The sequence below is a fragment of the Bacillus rossius genome, chromosome 18 (genome assembly GCF_032445375.1).
Source record: "Bacillus rossius redtenbacheri isolate Brsri chromosome 18, Brsri_v3, whole genome shotgun sequence".
Lineage (NCBI taxonomy): Eukaryota > Metazoa > Arthropoda > Insecta > Phasmatodea > Bacillidae > Bacillus > Bacillus rossius.
The window spans coordinates 17,129,927-17,149,651 of record NC_086345.1 but is presented as its reverse complement, the minus strand read 5'-3'; the positions used below and the strand labels follow the sequence as shown (position 1 = coordinate 17,149,651).

Sequence of the window (19,725 nt, the reverse complement as noted above, 5' to 3'; positions counted from 1 at the left end):
AAATTCTGATGATCATCATGTTCCTTCTCTATGGTTGTTTATTTTTTGTCCGACTTGTAGTAAATAAATATGGTATTTATGTTCATTAAGTAAATATTATTTCATTGCAGTCGCAATTATGAATATTCTACCGAAGAAGAGGCAAGTAAACGACAAATAAATTAAATTAAATGTTTTTTTTTTAATAAACGTTACCTTCAATTTAAATAATTCTATAGGGCCAGGAAATATGCCATAGTTGTCCTGTGCTCTTCGCTTACGTAACAATATTTTGGTTTTGATTGGTGACAGTGATCTAATGTGTTCAAAATCATTTTGATGAACTAACTGGGCAGCTCTATTGTGAAGGGGGTAGAATTGCAGGGGGTGGGGAAAGGAAGTATATATAAAGCTGCGTTTGGAGGTGCAAAGATTAGGAACTTGGGGGAGAGGGTAGGCTGCATGAAAGGAAGCAGTAAAGTTAAGGTGGTGGTTGTTCATGTAGGGGGAAATGATGTGGCTGGTAGAGTGGTGGGGAGGGAAGTAGAGGAGGATATGAGGGGGCTAGTGGGCAAGGTGAAGGAGAAGTTCCCTGTAGCCAGAGTTGTGGTCAGTGGGGTACTAGTAAGGAGGGGTATAAACTATGTCAAGGCTGCGGCGGTCAGCGAGGTGTATGAGAGGGTGTGTAGGGACTTGGGAGCCATGTTGGTAGATAGCAGGAAATGGGTGGGGCAGGACTGTGTGGGCAGGGATCAGGTTCACCTAACAGAGAGGGGAAAATGGATGCTAGGAGACCTGCTAGGAAGGGAGACTTCTGGCCATTTGGAAAGGGCAAGGTTTGAGCAGCAGGGAAGAAGATAGCAACTAGATAGTGAGGAAGGTGGAGAGAAGGGGGGTGATTGTGAATATAGAGCCGATAGCAATGCTAGGGAGGAGGTGACAGCTAAAGTCAACAAAACTCAGATTGGTTGGACGGGGAGCGAGGAAGGAGGAAAGAGGGGGGTGGAGTTGGATAGGGCTGCAAGAGTGCTGGAAATCGGGGTTCTAAGGGGAAGGGGCACTCGTATCAGGGCGGAAGGGACAGAGGCGCAAAGGGGAAAATGCCAATATGTAAAAGTCGCAGTTATAAACTGTAGAAGTATATATAAGAAGGTGGAGGAGTTCTGGGGCAGGGTGGAAGCCTATGGGGCGGATATCATTGTAGCGGTGGAGACATGGTTGGACGAGGAAATTAGAGATGGGGAACTGAAGAGAGCACACTTTGAAATATTTAGAAGGGACAGGAACAGGAATGGAGGAGGGGTAATGGTGTGCATGCGAGAGGGACTCTGTGGTAGGGTTGTATGGGTTGGGGGGAGAGCGGAGTTATTGGAGATGCAGTTCCAGGTAGGAGAGAAAAATGTACGGCTGATTGCGGTGTACCGGCCACCAGGGCAAGGGGATGAAGCCATACGGGAGGTGCAGGACAGGTTGGACATGCTAGGGGAAGGCAAGTGGGTGATAGTGGCGGGGGATCTGAACATGCCAGGGGTGGCATGGGAAAAGGGGCCGGAGGGGATGGGGTCAAGGGAACAGAGATGGGCATCTCAACTGGCAAACAGAGGACTGGAGCAGGTGGTGACTGAAAGCACCAGAAAAGGTGCCAGGAGAGGAGAGCAGGATGACGGGAACCTGTTGGATGTGGTACTTGTGAGACCAATGGAGGCGGTCAGGGGAAGTGTGGTAATGGAGGGCATCAGTGATCACAGGATCCCAGTAGTGGAGTTAGACGTGGGCTGGAGGGAGAAAAGGGTAAGGAGGGGAAACGTGGTAAACTGTTGGGGTAAGGCTGATAGAGTGGGGGCAGAGGCATTCCTGAAGGGGGAATACAGTAGATGGGTAGATATAGAGGACCTCGAAGGTAGATGGGCTGCCTTAAGAAATATTCTGCTGCAGATGGCTACACGTTTTGTACCTCAGAGGAGGGTAGGCCAAGGAGGTGACCCTCCCTACTATGGAAGGGAGTTGAAAGTGTTGAAAAGGAAATGTAGGAGGCTGCATGCGAGGGCAAGGAAGCTTGGGGGAGAGGAGATAGAGGCGGAAATGAAGGCGCTTGGGAAGGAACTAGGGAGGAAATCGCGGGAAGCAAGGGATGCTTACATGGAACAGCTGATGGGGGAAGGGGGGACGGTAAATGGGGCGGAGCTCTACAGATACATAAGAAGAGTGAAGGGTGAGGAGGGAATAGGGGTTCTCAGAGGAGGAGGGGGGCAGGAATATACAGAGGACAGGGAAAAGGCAGACTTACTGCAGGAGCAATATCTGGCAGTATTTACAAAGGGGGAGGCATGGGAGGGTAAAGAGGACGACAGTTTAATGGGCAGGAAGGCCTTTGAGCTGCGACTGACAGATGTAATTAAGGTGATCAGGAGGTTGAAAGGGAGAAAGGCAGCTGGGCCAGATGGTATAGGGAATAGTCATTTGAAGTTGGGTGATAGGGAGATTGGGAAGTACCTGTTGGAGGTTTTCAAGCAGTCTCTGGAGGAGGGGAAACTACCAATGGAATGGAAGGAGGCAGTGGTAGTTCCCATCTACAAGGGGGGAAATGATAAGGCGGAGCCAGGAAGTTACAGGCCGGTCAGTTTGACGTCCTGTGTAGGAAAAGTGATGGAGAGGTTGGTAGGAAGGTACGTAAAGGGGGAAATGGAAGATCTGGGGTGGGTGGATAACAGGCAGCATGGATTCAGGATGGGGTTCTCATGCGAGACCCAGATGGCTGGGCTGTTGGAAGACCTGGTGGAAGCGGTGGACGGGGGGAAGCAGATAGATGCAATCTTTATAGATTTTGAAAAGGCGTTTGATAAGGTCCCCCATAGGAGGTTAATGGAAAAGGTTGAGTTGCTGGTGAGGGATGGAAGGGTGGTAAACTGGGTGGGTGATTTCCTGAGGAATAGAAGACAAAGAGTGAGAGTGGGTGAGGAAAGCTCCGAGGAGGGGGAAGTGACGTCGGGGGTGCCACAGGGGAGTGTGCTGGGGCCTCTGTTGTTCACAATTATGATAAACGATCTGGGGGAGGGCATGAAAGCCAGATGGAGGCTATTTGCAGATGACTGTGTAGTGTATGAGGTTGTGGGGGAAGGGGGATGTTTAACAGAGGACTTGATAAGGTTGGAGCAATGGACGGAGAAAAATGGAATGTCCTTGAATGTTGGTAAGACAAAAGTTGTCAGATTTACAAAGAGGAGGAAAGTCACACGAAATGTATATTACTGGAAGGGGCAGGAGATAAGAGAGGCAGCAGGATATAAGTACCTGGGGGTGACACTGAAAAATGACCTAGGATGGGCGGAGCACATAGAGGGGGTGGTCAGGAGGGGAAGGCAGGCGCTGGGGTTGCTTGGTAGGACCCTGCAGGGAGCTGGGAGGAGGACAAAGGAGAAGGCATACTCCACATTGGTCAGGCCAATGTTGGAGTATGCGGCGGCGGTCTGGGACCCCTACCTGGTGACTGAGGTGAAGGAGCTGGAAGGGGTGCAGCGCAGAGCGGCTAGGTGGGTGATGGGAATGTGGAGAAGGAGGGAGGGGCAGGATGGGAAACTGCATAGCCCAACGGAAATGATTAAGGAGTTGGGGTGGGAAACGTTACAGAGGAGAAGAAGAGTGGAAAGGTTGGTCAGGATGTTCAAGGTGCTGAAGGGGGAAGGGGGATGGGGGCAATTGGGAAGCAAAGTACATAGAGGGGAGTACAGAGGACGAAGAGACCACAGATGTAAGCTCCAGAGGGTGTGGAGGCGGACAGAGAGAGGGCGGAACACCTTCCTGGTGAGGACGGGGAGGGAGTGGAATGGGCTGGGGGAGGAAATGGTGGAGGTCAGGGATGGGAGGGAGCTGAGGAGAAAGCTGATGGAGGGGGGGGGGAGAGGGGAGTGAGTGGGAGTTCTTGCCACCGGGTGAAAGCCCAATTGCAGGTTAAGTAATAATAAAATACATTACTTGAAAATTCTGAATGAGATCCACTTTTCTATTAAAAAAAAAAAAAACAAAAAATTCTAAAATGCTTTGATTTTTTGTTTTACTTCCTGGCATGTTTTTCAATCATTCTCTAAGGAGATATTGTGATACTTAAGTGAGGTAATTGTTCCTTACACAGTATCTAGTTTATATCAAAGCTTTCAATCGCATATCTTTAAAATACAAAATATTTTGATAAACGTACAGTTTCAAATCACAGACACATTCAACTGCTTACTTTATTTTAATTTATTAATGTTAAAAATGCAGTATTGTATATATTGCACAGTAGAATTACTCAACGTGTAATTTTGTATTTACCCCCACAACACCTACAGAAATTTGTGAAATTGTACACTCTTTAGCTCCTAAAACTTCTACAGGCTATGATCAAATATCAAGTGTACTACTCAAGAAATGTATTAACAAGATCAGTGCCCCTCTTAGTAACATATTTAATAAATCATTTTCAACAGGTATCTTTCCAGAACGATTAAAATTTACCATTGTTAAACCTCTCCATAAAAAGAATGATGCGAATTTAATGTCAAACTACAGACCCATTTCACTTATATCAACATTTGCTAAGATAATGGAGAAATTAGTACATAAAAGACTGTCTAAATACCTTGAGTCAAATAACCTATTGACTAAAGATCAGTATGGATTTCGCAGTGGTAAATCCATTGATGACGCAGCGTTTAAATTAACATCAATAGTACTAAAATCCCTAGATAAGAGAGAGAAGGCTGTGGGTCTTTTTTGCGACTTAACCAAAGCTTTCGACTGTGTGGACCACAAGATACTTCTAGACAAATTGTATCATTATGGTATTCAAGGCACTGAATTACAATGGTTCACATCCTATCTAACTCAACGATATCAACAAGTAGCCATAACGGATCAAGACAACGGTGAAATATTCTCGGAAGTAGGTGTAAACAAATGTGGTGTCCCACAAGGGTCTATTCTTGGTCCATTGCTTTTTATCTTCTATATAAATGACTTGCCTTGTTATATAGCTGATAAAGCTAATGCAGTTCTCTTTGCTGATGATACCAGCATACTTTTCACTCAAGCTAACCATCAGACTCTAACTAACAATATACATGAAACGCTTCGCAACTTAAAAATATGGTTCGAAGCAAACAAATTAACATTAAATCTAGAAAAAACAGCATTTCTTAAATTTAACACAAGCTACGTGCAGAATAATGACTTGCAAGTTAATTACGGAGTTACAGTCATAAAGGGATGCATGAATACCAAATTCTTAGGTCTTCATTTAGATAGTTGTTTGAATGGGAACACACACATACACAACATTATACCTAAACTAAATGCAGCCTGCTTTTCATTACGTACTTTGGCTCATTATATGAACCTAGAGTCACTTAAGCAAGTATACTATGCATACTTTCATTCAATAATGTCATTTGGTATAATTTTCTGGGCACAATCTTCCCATAGCAAGCACATTTTCATTATACATAAGAGAGTCATCAGAATTATGACGGGAGCAAAAAAACTGGACTCTTGCAGACCATTATTCAAAAAACTTAACATTCTTACTTTTCCTTCACAATATATATATTCTACAATTAAATTTGTAGTAAAGAATTTTGACTACTTTTTAAAAAGCTCAGATGTGCACACATACAATACCAGAAATAGAAATGACCTCCACTTGCCACTTAACAGACTCAAGCTAAGTCAGAAGGGTGCAATTTTCTCAGGCATAAAACTATTTAATAAGTTACCTGAGGGTCTGAAAGAGCTAAGCAAACAAAATAATAAAAAATTCCAGAAGAACCTTAAAATATTTCTTTTATCTCAGACATTCTATACAGTGGATGAATTTCTCACATACTAACTGTTTGACATTTTATTCTACTTCTTGTAATACAATAACTTTTATCTCACATTTGATATTTAGTATTGTATAATATAATAAGAAGATCCACTATTAAAAAATTAATAAATCTGTCAAATATAATAAAGTCTCAAGCTAAATGTATATGTGAAATGGTGTCTAAATATGTAATCAAATACTATACATACTTTTGTTATTCTTTTGTACATAGATTACTGTATTTATGTATTGCTGTGGGTTTATGTGTAAGCGCTGATCTTAGATATGTTATTTTTTAATGTATATAAAACTGACATGTTCCATATCCCAGAACTCCAGCAGTTTGTAAGGGGTCTACGGAATGAAATGAATAAATAAATAAAAATAAATAAATAAATGGAACAATGTTCCTCAAACTTTGATACATTTGTAGTCAGCATTGGGCTCTCCTGGAGTGATTTCAAGAAACTTTTTAAAACTGAAATCAGGACAGATGGAGCGGGTCTAAAATCTATTTCCTTCTGAATGTAAATCCAACGTTTTATTGTTTCTAAAATTTCACTTGGAAAAAGGTAATTTAAACAGAGAGTCCACATTCTTGAAAATAAGGGTAGCTGGTATTGGTCAGGAAAAGTCAAGGGTTTTACTTTAAATTCAGGAAAAATTATGGGAAAAACCCCAAGTTATAATTATTTGAAAGTAAAATGACATGCTCCAGTCTGCAATCACCAAATCTGTGGAAACATTTTGTTACATTTTATTTAAGTTTACAAAGCCAAAGGGAAACTTTATAGTATTAACTGTTTAGGAATTTTAACAAGACGGGCAGCATTTTAATAAAATTCCTTGTCGAAAATCCGGCCCAAAACTTGGGGTTTAGTATTTTTCAAGACTTTTTCGTTTTTATCGGAGCCATTTCATTACGTAGTGTAAAATTTTGCTCTGCAAATCAAATGATTCAATAGTTGGTGTGGCTGCTTGGCAACTAATTCTAGAATTGACAATCAAATCCACTGCAGTAAACTCAGGACACTGTTGATGACCGTGCTTACAATGGGGCTGTACTTTGCTGTGTTTTGGATTGCTTGCATGTGCTTGTGCTTGCAGGTGGCATGTTCGGACCAGGGAGAACATCGCTCGCGTGCGCCGAGACGAGGCGCAAGCGGCGGAGGAAGAGAAGGAACGGCAGAGGAGGGCGCTGCTTGCAGTGAGTCTCTTTGATGTGGAAGATCCAGTCCATGCACTTCTCCTTCTTAAGCAGAGGCCACGCAGAAACCTGGGCCATGTTCTCTGCGTCAGGCGGCCAGACAAATCGGGCTAGTTCCCGATGTCGGAGAGACGCGTGCCGTGGGATTCGGGTGATGGGATGATTCCTACGATTATTATTTTCTGCTGGCTCTCACAAGTATGTGAACGTGAAAAGGAACAGGTTAATGAAGTTATTCAAAAAACAAAACAATTGAAAGTATTTCATGATTTGATGAATCAGTTGCTTGTAAGGATAAAACCAAATTTATGGATTATTTCAGGATAAATACAACTCAGTTTGACAGCATTCACTTGGAATCAAATCCCGGGCATTTTCCTGCATATCCTGCCTTCTATGTTCTCCCATCGGTTTATTCCATAAACGTGGATATTTTCGTAATACTTTGATGAACCTCACAGTCGACATGACTATTTAAAGCACGATACTGAGGGAAATTAAACTTCATCAGAAGTAAACGCAGAAATGCAGCGCAATTCCGTGCGAAAACAGATGTTTTTTGGTTATCTGCGCATGCGTCAAGTCAGCGACGTTTAGAAAAATAGCCAAGACGTCGCCAACATAGCAAACGTAGCAAGCACTGCTTGATGTGACCCGTGACACCTGAGATGCAGTTGGCTGTATTTGACTCGCGTAGCGAACATGGTGAGCCTAGCGCCCTGTGTGGCCGAAGCTTTAACCAGCAGTACACAGCGCTCTCCATCAGGATGTCCACATCCTGGAAAGTCAGGGAAGTCGAAATTGGCCAGGGAAAGTCTAGGAAGTCGTAATTGGCCAGGGAAAGTCGGGTAAGTCAAAATTGGTCAGGGAAAGTCGAAATTGGCCAGGGGAAGTCGGGGAAGTCAAAATTGGCCAGGGAAAGTCAGGGAAGTCGAAATTGGCCAGGGAAAGTCAGAGAAGTCGAAATTGGCCAGGGAAAGTCAGGGAAGTCGAAACTGGCCAGGGAAAGTCAGGGAAGTCAAAATTGGTCAGGGAAGTCGAAATTGGTCAGGTAAAGTCAGGGAACTTACTTTAAGACCTGGAAAAGTTTTGGAAATTCCTCAATGATAGTAATTTGAGGGGAAAAATGTTGTGGGTTCTGTTGAAACTGGTGCGTCCAAAGGGAATGCAGTGGCTGGATTTTCTTCATTTCCGTCATAAAACCTCCATTGTCCCGGCATCTCTCTGTTTGCCAATCTTTTTTCCAGTACCTATAAGTACAAAAAATTTTTACTCTTTTAATAAGCTGTCCCAGAAGGGACTGTATTTTCTGTTTGTTTGTTATAAAGGTGTGGAACGAAACAAGGTTAGTAAGTTTACAGTATCGAATTTCCCACTCCTCAGGACACAACACAAAATTTTGAGTGTGACTGTCACAAAAAATGCAGTGAATTTGGTATATAAATTTAGTTCTGAAATAACAAGAATTTATAGAAGTATTCTATCCATATTAGAGATGTGTCAAACAGTGTTAGTCAGATAGCTCATTATATGCTCTAAATTTTAGTTCAATTAAAGAAATCACCCAAACTGATGATTGTGTAGTGTCCCATTACTTTATCAACTATTTTTTTCCATCAACTTTGCAGATTTTTAGTTCTTCTATGAGGATTTTTGTGAACATTTAGGTGTATATTTTAAAATTGAATCTTCTTAATTCGTGTCATTTTATTAAAAATTTAAAACATACCTTTGTGACTTAAAAAATAATTGATCAAATATTAATACGTTTCAGCCATTTTAAAGAAAAATAATATTAAATGTAATTTTTGGTTTTATGTTATAAAAAGTTTACTAATGAAAGAAAAGAAAAATGTTTGTGTTATAGAAGTGTAAATGTCTTGTTGGATACAGTTTTGACTCGGACTTAGCAAAAAATATTATATAGGTAAGGTAGTTTTTGTTTTAAAGGGTTTCACTATGTATAGTACTTTATTTATTGTACTTTAAGAAACTTTTTTTTTATTTTTTTTTATTTATTTATAAGCCTCCATTTCTCCAGGCAGCCTGAAGGGGAGTTGTTAATACAAAACACATAGGACACTCACATACAGAACTCAAATTCAGTACAGCGGATATTTTGTCATGGTGCTACCAGCAAATCATATACAGTAGCAATTAATATACAGTTTTGATACATTAAATTATATAACATATATTAAAAAATAAAAACAAAAGTGGGACTTATATACATATATAGATAGAAAAAAGACAAGACAGATACAAGTCATAAATAGTCAATGTTTACAGAGCATTTAATATACAAAACAGATACAATAACTATATTTGCAGAGCATTTAATATAATCACTTTTCAAAAAATATGAATCACCCATCTAAAAACTCTTTAACAGAGTAGAACGCTTCATTAGTTAAATACTCTTTTAATTCCTTTTTAAATTTCTTATCATTTCTAGTATTTATCATCTGTCTTGGAAGTTTGTTAATTAATTTTATGCCACAATAGTACGGGCCTTGTGCAAATATATTGGTTCTATGCCCTACTATCTGTAACTTATTTTGACCCCTGGTATTATATTCATGTATATCACTATTTTGTTTAAAATTTATATGTTGAGTTACAAACAATATGGTATGATATATGTACAAGGAGGGGAGTGTAAGAAAGTTTAGCTCCTTGAAGAGAGGTTTGCAATGGTACTTTTTATTTTTACCTTTTATTATTCTTAGTATTTTTTTTTGAAGGCGAAATAATTTAATTGCTTTACTTGAGTTTCCCCAAAAAATAATACCATACTCAAGGATAGATTGAACGTTTGAGAAATATAGAGCTCGGACAGCTTGAGTCGAACAAATATTTTTAATGGTTTGCATAGCATAACACATAGTGCTTAATTTTTTAGAAATAGTGTTTATGTGCACATTCCAGGATAGATTTTTATCAATTACTAAACCAAGAAATTTTATTTCATTTTTAATTTCCAATTTTCTGTTTCCAATAGGCTTAATTTCGTCTTCCAGAATTAAATGTTTTGACCGTGAAAATTTCATTATAGTGGATTTAGAAATGTTGAGGACAAGTTTATTTTTTTGGAACCATTTATTGAGTTCACTTATCACTGTATTTGTTATGTTTATAAAATCTGTTTTTTCAGTTCCTGATATTATTACACTTGTATCATCAGCAAACATAGTTGCTTCACCTTTAAGTAATCTTACTGTTTGTGGAAGGTCATTGATAAATAGTATAAATAATATTGGCCCCAATATCGAGCCTTGAGGTACACCAATGGTTACTGGATTTTTTTGCGAAATGTATTCTATTAATCTTCCATTGTTATTTCTATGAGTAAGTGCTGTAACTTGATAACGGTTATGTAAATATGATTGAAATATTTTAAGTGGTACTCCTCTTACCCCATATGATTCTAATTTTGTAATTAACAACTTATGATCTACACAATCAAAAGCCTTAGAGAGATCAGCAAAAATACCTAAGACATGGTTTTGTTTATCGAAAGAGTCAACTACTTTGTTTATAAAGTGATATATTGCTTGTTCTGTTGATTTCCCTTTTAAAAAGCCAAACTGATTTGGTGATATTATTTTACATTTTTCTAAAAATGCTATTAACTGGTGGGCAATGATTTTTTCAAGAATTTTTGAGAAAGAAGAAAGTACTGCAATAGGCCTATAATTGGTCATACTAGTAGCTTCTCCCTTTTTGTGGATCGGGATTATTTTAGCCCACTTTAGCCTATCAGGAAACACTCCGTTTAGTAAACAATGATTAAAAATATATGTTAGTGGATACTTAATGGCATGACAGCATTTTTTTATTATGGTCATAGGTATTTCATCTAAGCCAGCTGAATTCTTTGCTTTTAGAATATTTACTATTTTAAGTATATCATTTTCAGTAATTGGATTGAAAATTATAGATTCTTGGTTTATGTTTATTGAACCTTTGTCTTTTTGAGGGATGGTAATATCAGCTATTTGTGGGTCAGCTTGCCTTACTAGTTCATGAGGTACTGTTGTAAAAAATTTATTAAACTCATTGACAATTATAATTGGATTTTCAACTAGGCAGTCCTTTATTTTTAGAGATAGATTTACATGGCAGTGACCTTGTTTAGTTTCTTGTTTTATTAAATTCCACATTTGTTTACACTTATTAGGTGCTTTATCTATTATATTATTATTATATAGCTTTTTAGCTGTATTAATTAACTCTTTATATATCTTTTCATAATTTTTAATGTATATTTTTTGACTTTCACTTATATTTCTCCTTTTTTCTTGGTAGAGTGATCTAAGTCTATTGTATGAAATGTGAAGTCCTCTAGTCATCCATTTGTTGGAAGTGTTGTTTTTATCCTTTACTGTTACTTTTGGGAAGGCTCGTTCAAATATCCGTGAGAATGTGTTGGAAAACACATTCCACGCCATATTAGAGTCATTCTGAGAGTATACCTCGTGCCAGTTCTCCTTCTGTAGCAGGTTATTGAAAAGAGTAATTTTATCATCATTAAATTTTCTTATATTGTAAGTTGTAAACAACTTTTTAATTTTGATATTACTATCTAAAATAGATTTTTCTAGTGCAATGATTTGGGCATCATGATCAGACAGGGCTGTTTCATAGTTTAGAGATGTGTAGTGTATGTGATTTATGTTTGTTATGATGTTATCTAGGGTGCTTCTATTTGAGTAGGTTATTCTAGTGGTTCTAGTGGGTTCTTCTTAGCAGCGTTTCACTATAACTATTTATGTGTAACATCGGTATATATGGCATTTAGTGCGAGCAATTTCTCGAATGTTTCAGAAATATTTGACAGAAAGTATGGAGTGTTATCTATGGTGGGTGGGTGGAACCAAACTTCTTAAGGATAAAGGGAAAAATTATAGCATTAACTGTTTTATGGATTTTTACAAGATGGCAGTATTTTAATAACAATTATGTTTGGTCTGCAAATGGAATTACAGTACACTCCCGATTATCCGCAAAATTAAGTGGCAGGGCCACCGCGGATAGTGAAAATCGCTGATAATCCACAAAAGAGCCGAAAATGGGATACAAAAAAGGAAGCATTAATTTCAACTTAAAATTCTAAAAATTTATGTACAGTAAAAGTTACAATTAACAGTAAAAAAAATTTTAATGATGCTAAAATGTTAGTATTTTACTAAATACAATAAATTTCAGTAATGTAAACATAAAAGTGCACGGTACTTGTTTCGTAACAAGGATACAGAACTGTACGTACTCAGAAACTTCATTAGACACTGCGTGAGTTCCGAAAAGGCCTGTGGCGTTTTACTGTATACTGCACACAATACACTCGTCAGTAGAGTTCAAATTTGCTCACTTGTAATAAAATACAGATTTACATATGAGCTGTATTTTTTCATCACGTGCGCGGATAATAGGGAGTTTACTGTATTTGATAGTTGACGTAGCTGCTCCGGCAGCGAGTTCTAGCGGTGGCTGCAGAAACTAGGCGTGATTCTCGTCCAGAAATATATTTGAAAACACATTTTGCATAGTCTATATTCATCATGCTCGGCATTGTTGTAAATAATTCAACCTTAAATTTTGCGTCTGAGCCCCGAGTTTCGTATTATCAGTGTATTCGCAACTTGAGAAGCATGAATTTGCTCGTTGCGGAGGTTAGATGTTACACTTCTCTGACGAGTGCTGAAAGACTCACTCATGTGTTTTTTTTTTTTTTTAATTAGTTACCTCCTTCAATCTGCAATCTGATTAGGACTCCTCCTACATACTGTGCGGTCCCACACTTTTAAACCCTTCGAGTTTAATCCGTAGTGCCCTTGCTTCTCTCACTAACAATTTCATCTCTTTCCCCCTCTCCCCCACTCAAGCCTACAGGCTTAACACTCCCACACTGTCCTTACCAAAAACTATCCTTCAACCGAGAACAGGAAAATGCCTTTAATCCGGTATTCTATGGTTCGGCACCTTCTGTAAGCTGGCGTGAAACAAGCCCCTTGTGTTTAGTTGTTTTTTTTTCCTCAGGTGGATTCCGGCGCTACTGCGCTGAACTGCGTTTTTTTTCGACTCGGAGTTGATCGTTACTCTCGGTTGTTATTTCAGTTCAGCGTTTTCTGTTTTCAAGAGGGTTAAGGCCCGTTTACACATACACCAGCGACGTGACGGTGCCATGGACGGCCCATGAATCCACCGACGAGGTGGAAAATATTTTTGTAGGTATTCGAAGAGTTTGGTTCCAGCTCGCGCGGCGCTTGTCCGTGCCGGCGCAAACAGTGATTTCGCCGTCACCGCTACCGCTGGATTGCTTGCGGGCGATATTTTCTCGTTTCACCTCTGTGCAACCGGCGGATGTTTACGGGTGCAGTTTCCAGACGACGAAACACAGCCCATTGTGAACAGACGTCAGTGAGAGATCACAGTCGGTGAATTCACTTGCCGGCCACTGCACTGTCATGTCACTTTGTGTGTGTGTGTGTGTGTGTGTGTGTGAGAATCAATTTTTACGCTTCACATTTGGCATTCCCTTTGAATCTGTGTTGACGTTCGGTAATTCCGCTTAAACGTTTCACTGTACGTGCTGATCCGCTATTATCTGTCTGTCAGTGCTCACTTTATAAACTTGTAATACACTATTAAATTGCAGTGTGGGTTACAGACGGGGAAAGAAACTGGCCAGGCATACCCGATTCAACTCCAGGCTTACGCCTTCTCGGTGCTGCGTTCGGTTCCTTGAGTATTTTTGAGCTGTTGGGTGGCATTGTCTTTCCTAGGAGCCTCTCTGGCTTGAAGCAAAACTGTCTCGTTCCAGCTCTCGGTAGGCTCAGGTAACACCAATATTCAACGTGTTACTGCAGATACCAAACACGTAAGTGCAAGTTGAATCATTAAAGAAAACAAAAACTAAAAAAAAAAAATTATAATTACTCATCTCTCAATTCGGATTAGGTCTTTGCTTTTTGAATTTTTCCATTTTTTTTTTTGCTATAATTCTAATTTTGTACTATTTACCCCTTTTTTTTTTTGGCATGTCGAGGCATAAATCATATCTCCCAGACTTTCTACACCTTGATGCACCCAAATGTTTAATAACAGGCTCCAGTTTGTAAGCGGCGCGAGGAAACAACATATTACTTCAGACGGGCGACTACAACTATCATGATATCCACAACGGTTTTTTAAGTGTTGACTTCAGCAGGTAGCCAAAGCTAATTCCTGTGCCGTGCCGAACCGAAATATTTAGCACGGAAGCTTTATCGCAAGCACTACCAGAATACTTGAAACAGCAAGAATGCGAGGCCTATTCCCTTCTCCGTAAGGGGTTTTCCCAGTCAGGGGTGTGTCTGTGTTAGTGAGGTAGAATGATGAGGTTGACGCTCGCTGGTGCTTCTAGCCCATTGTCTCCTCCGAGCGCAGAATAATTAATATATAATAGGTAATAAATTAAATCGTGCATTTATTGTTGTATATGTATATTGTTTCATGATGTGAGTGTATCTGGATAGTCAGAATATCGTCGAGGTATTCCGGAGCAGTGTTTATATGTAAAAACCACTTGACATCAAAACCTTTTTTTTTTTTTTTTTAATGAAATTGAGTTACAAATGTAACCTGTCATTTTTTATATTACTAATATATGCCAAAAATAAGATTTTTTAAAATTTTATTTAATGTTAAGCCACTCGACAATGCGAGCTAATCACTGTTTTACAAATAGTTTTATTAATAATTTTAAAGGTTGAGTTCCAATTGCTAAAACACTGTAAAAATATTCAGTTGAGCCAAAAACATAATGACCAGGCCTATTTTGTTAGGGGTTGTAATTAATAACAGATTATTTCAATTGTGGAAAATATATACCAATCTTTGTACAATGTTTGAACAAAAAAAAAGGATTTGTTTTAAAATTTATCTTGCCTGTAAGATACAGAAACCCAAAACTGTTTATAAGAAATTTATGTACACCATCCTTAAACAGTCAAATAATAATAATAAAAGAAACCTTTTTTAAAATTTTCATTTTTAAAACTATTATGCTTGTCATTTTGAAGTGAGAGAAAAAAGAAATAAGAGTGCAGGTAATGTTATATTTGAGTTTGTACATATGATTTTGTATTTGAAGAATTAAGAGAATTTGCGGGTCCCTGGGCTATATTTTATTTTAATAATTTCAGATTAATTTTAAATCCACTGCCCAGGCAAAAAGCTATGACTGTTTAATAATTTTTGTTTGTGCTTGTTGTCTAGGAACAAGAGGCCAGGACCTCTGCTTTGCGCGAAAAGGCACGGAGCGGTTTGAAGGGAGACTTTGTCGAAGAGCCGGTCGAGAAGGTGGAGAAAAGCGACCGGCCGGAACACGTCAACCTGTTCCAAGACATCGAGGAAGGAAAGATCGTGACGAACAAAACCAACGCGGAGTACGAGCGCGAAGAGAAGGAGCAGAAAGAGAAGTACGAGAAGCAGATAGGGTACCTCACCTACCTGGGCCAGGACACCGTCGAAGCCACGGGGAAGGTCTCCTGGTACAACAAGATCCCGGAGCGGTTCGCGAACTCCGCGGAGAGCGCCGAGGTCGGCCTGAAGGGCAAGTCCTCGGCGGATCCGCTGAACGCGCTGAAGAAGTACTTGCCCCACTCGGAGCTGACATGCGGGCGAGGCGCGAAACTTTCGACTCTGGCGAGTCCCGTCATGGCGCCGGACAGGCTGAACTTCGGGAAAGGGAAAGACGGGAAGATCGGCAAGCACCGGAGGCACAAGGAGAGGAAACGGCGCAGCTTCAAGCAGAACAAGAAGTGCAAGAGGAGGAGGAACCGCTCGAGCGACAGCGACGCTTCCCCCGGGAGGCGTCCGTCGAAGCGGCGGAGGAAGAGCGGGGGCGAGGAGGAGCGGACCGCGAGCTGCTCCGAGGACGACGGCGATGACGCGCCCGAGAGGCGCGGCGTGGACATGGCACGGCTGCGCGCGGAGAGGCTCAGGCGGGAGAAGGAGGAGCAGCTGAGGACCCAGGAGCTGCTGGCGAGACTCCGGGGGGACCCGCCCCCCGCCGCCGCCCCGCCCGCGACCGCCGACCCCGTCCCGGCGGTGACGCGCAAGTACAACTCGCAGTTCAACCCAGAGTTAGCTCGTCAGAACTTCAACCACCCCGCTTAGCAAACAGCTGTACGTAATTGTAAAAATTTCTGTTCTGTGAGAGTATATGGAAAGAGCTAAGTTTGTTTGTAAATTTAAGAAATATTTAATGTTGAATTTAAATAGCTTCGTTAAGATCCATATTCTAGAATTATCTAAAATCCAGTGAAGCACATGATCTGTAACCGTAATTGTTCGTTGTTGCATATCCAGTTTATATCAGTATATTTTCACCATTATAATATATTTTGGTCATGTTACAGTTTTGCATCAAAAACATATTCAATTATATACTTTATTGTAATGTGGATGTTCCTTGTTGAATATCCAGTTTATAGCTAAGCTTTATAATGCGTATCTCCCAAATCAAATATATTTCGGTAATTGTACAGTTTCAATTCAAAAGCACATTCAAGTTACTCTATTTTAATTTTTAATGTTAAAAAAAAATTGGCTATGTTACACAGAAAAATTTCTTCCAGGAACAATTTTCTTCTAAGTTTTATACATATTTTCAAAATCAAATATTTTTCTGTAATTATACATTTTTGCGTTACATACACATTCAATTCCTCTCTTTATTTTAATGTTTTATATTAAAATACACATATCCCTCACTTAGCACGACTAATTTGTTCCTAAAAATGTTCGTGTTATTCGAAATCACGTATTCTGAAGCATTAGTTTACATAAATAGCAAGGCTAATTTATTTAACGTGTTCCAAAATTGTGCAGGAATATACTTTACGTAATAATATAAATGCGTTGAATAACACTCAACTATAAATTTGTCACATCATTAATCTTTATATGCCCCTCATCGCACTTTGTATGACAAATACGACACTGCGTAGTGGGAGATACGTGGTTATGTACTTTATCTTCAGTCGGCTGGCTGACTTGCCCGCCCAGTAGTGACCTTCAACTGACGTCGCGTTCCTTTCCAAACCATTGTCAAACCAATTTTTTTTCATTGCATCATTCTTTTAACAACCTTTTCCACGTGAATCATCTGTTCATTTCTGTTCCGTTATCTAATGTCAAATATATTCCCGCTAGTACAAACAACATCAGACTTATATAAACTTTTGGTAAGAGTCCTTATTTTGTACGATTGTGCGCACAGTTGACTTGCTTAAAACTAAAGTGCGACCAACATAAGCGTGGCCTTTTTGACAATCTGCGTGCCGTAATACTTCTAGTTTTGTCTCAAATACTTGAACACGATGCATTATGAGTGATGAAGCACGTACAGTTACCGGCAGCTGAATGTGGGCAGACGTTGCATTTTTTTTTGAGTGAATTCCCTGCCACTGGCTAGACTGAGTTCACGGCCCGGTTTGTGGCCAGGCGACAACGGTACGGCACGGCGGCATACGTGCGGACGTAAGAAAACATTTGGTCCTTTACACTCCATAGCCGCAATTTAACTTGCCACAGCTGATGTTTGTACAACAGCCCATAGCGTAGACAGACCTGCGCGCGATTCTTCTCTCCCCCCCCCCCCCCCCCTCGTTTGGCTAAATGTATCCCACAGCACATGTTCACAGAAGTTGAAACAAACTTCGTGGCGTCGTGCTCGACTTTTTTTTTTTTTTGCCTGCCGAGATTTCGTGCTAACTGAAGTTTACAGACGTGCTATTTGAGACTGGGGCAGTAAAATTAAAATCGCACCAAATGGATTCGCACAATCTGAAGCCGTTTTAAGTGAGGGATAGGTGTACAACTGGATGCACAATAAGGAAAAATTACAAAATGCATTATCATTAGTGCATGCATGCATAAGGCAGTTAATTAATTGTATTGCACATATGTAGTTGTTTTGGAATTAATAGGTTTGCAAATTTAACGTAGTGCTTTAAATCTCAAACTTAGGTTGGAACAATCTTCAACTTTTGTGGCGCTGTTTAAAATTTTTTCTACATGTAACTGTGTTTGTAGGTTTTTTTCCCATGTTGATTTTTATAACAAGTCATTATATTAAAGTTTCAGAAAATCTGTAAATGTGTCTCCTGTCTCTTAACATAATCACATCTTTGCAATGCATAATGATCTTAAATAAAAGTGATTTAAAAAAAATTGAATTAAAAATAGTGACTTGACTCCCTCCTGTAACAATGTCTTTTATTTTTTGATTATAGGTGAAAAAAATACTTAATTTATAAATTTTTTTTGTGTGTTACAGACAAAATTTGTTGTACAACTTTTACCTGCTCCTCGTGCGAAATGCAGAAAGAGGAGAAAAAAAAGTGACTGACTATTTTCAACCCTTGCAGCTCAAAGAGCACATTTTGTGTTCAAGGCTACTTACCTACATTAATCGATTATAGAAACTGAAACATTTAGATAGTTTCATTAACATAGTGGTTCTACTAAATGAAAATAATTTCCTTTTACTTATTAAAATTATGACTTAACCATGAGAGTTGATTTACTTTTTACTAAGTAGACAAATTAGCTGCACAGAAATTATCAAGAATTATTACTTTACAAAACCAGGTGAAAATGGTATCATAAATACTGTTTATAATTTTTACTGTCTTGACAATAAAACCCAGAACTTTTGAACCAACGTTAGACCAAATATTTGGACCAGCCTGGTTGTGGTAGCTATTCATTACAAGCTTGTCAATGACTGAATAAAAATAAATAAATGTGAGTCTTTCCTTACTCGACAGAGATGTGTGTCATCTAACCTCGGTAACAGCAAATTCGTGTGTTCTTATGTCGTGAATAAACTTATAATGCGAAACTCTTGACACAAAATTTAAAGTAGAATTCTTTTAAATAATGCAGAGCATGATAGGTGTACGCAAACTGTTCTTTCAACTATATGTCTGGACGCGATTCTCCCGTAGTTTCAGCACCTGTTGCTAGAATTCGCTGTCGGAGCGGCTACGTTGACTATTTGATTTGCGGAGCAAAACGTAATATAATGAAACTGCTCAGATAAAAGCGAGGAAGACTTGAAAGAAAAAAAAACTTTACTTTGGATCTGATTTTTGAGAAGTAATTTTTATTAAACTATTTACTGCCCATCTTCTTAAAATTTATTAAAACAGTTAACACAATATATATTTTCCTTTTGGTTTTGGCTTTGTGATACCAAGAGCTAGATGTTATACGTCCAAAAGTAAAGCGAAAAAACTTTAATACAGCGGATTCTGTACCACGGGCTTGCCGGATTATCGAATGCAAATATAGTTTTGACTTGAACACCAAGAGTGAAAATGTGAACAGTAACTGGCTACAGAACAGGAAAACACTGTACTGGAATAAAGACAGAAACAATGAACTGTGAGCAAACTGACAGCGGATATGTACGTGTGTGTGTGTGTGTGTGTGTGTATATATATATATATATTCTATTTTTTAAAAAAAAAATTAACACTACTGTGTGAACAATATTGTTTAGAAAGCATATTTTATTAAAAATATATATATATATATTATGTCTGGGGTACAAACTGTTTAAATATGGTCAAATTTTGACTTGTGTATTCAAAAATAATATTTTGCATTAGTTAAAGTTGAAACATATAAAAAAAAATTACTG

General features: G+C 39.1%; 1 protein-coding gene across 1 annotated transcript; it reads left to right on the top strand.

The window, feature by feature from the left end:
• Positions 1–11: 11 nt before the first annotated feature.
• On the top strand, positions 12–19,670 carry LOC134541224 (leukocyte receptor cluster member 1). The gene is made up of 3 exons (XM_063384477.1): positions 12–141; positions 6,929–7,028; positions 15,288–19,670. Exons 1-3 carry the CDS (start codon positions 119–121, stop codon positions 16,188–16,190), a joined length of 1,026 nt encoding a protein of 341 aa, XP_063240547.1. The 5' UTR covers positions 12–118; the 3' UTR covers positions 16,191–19,670.
• The last annotated feature ends 55 nt before the right edge of the window (positions 19,671–19,725 follow it).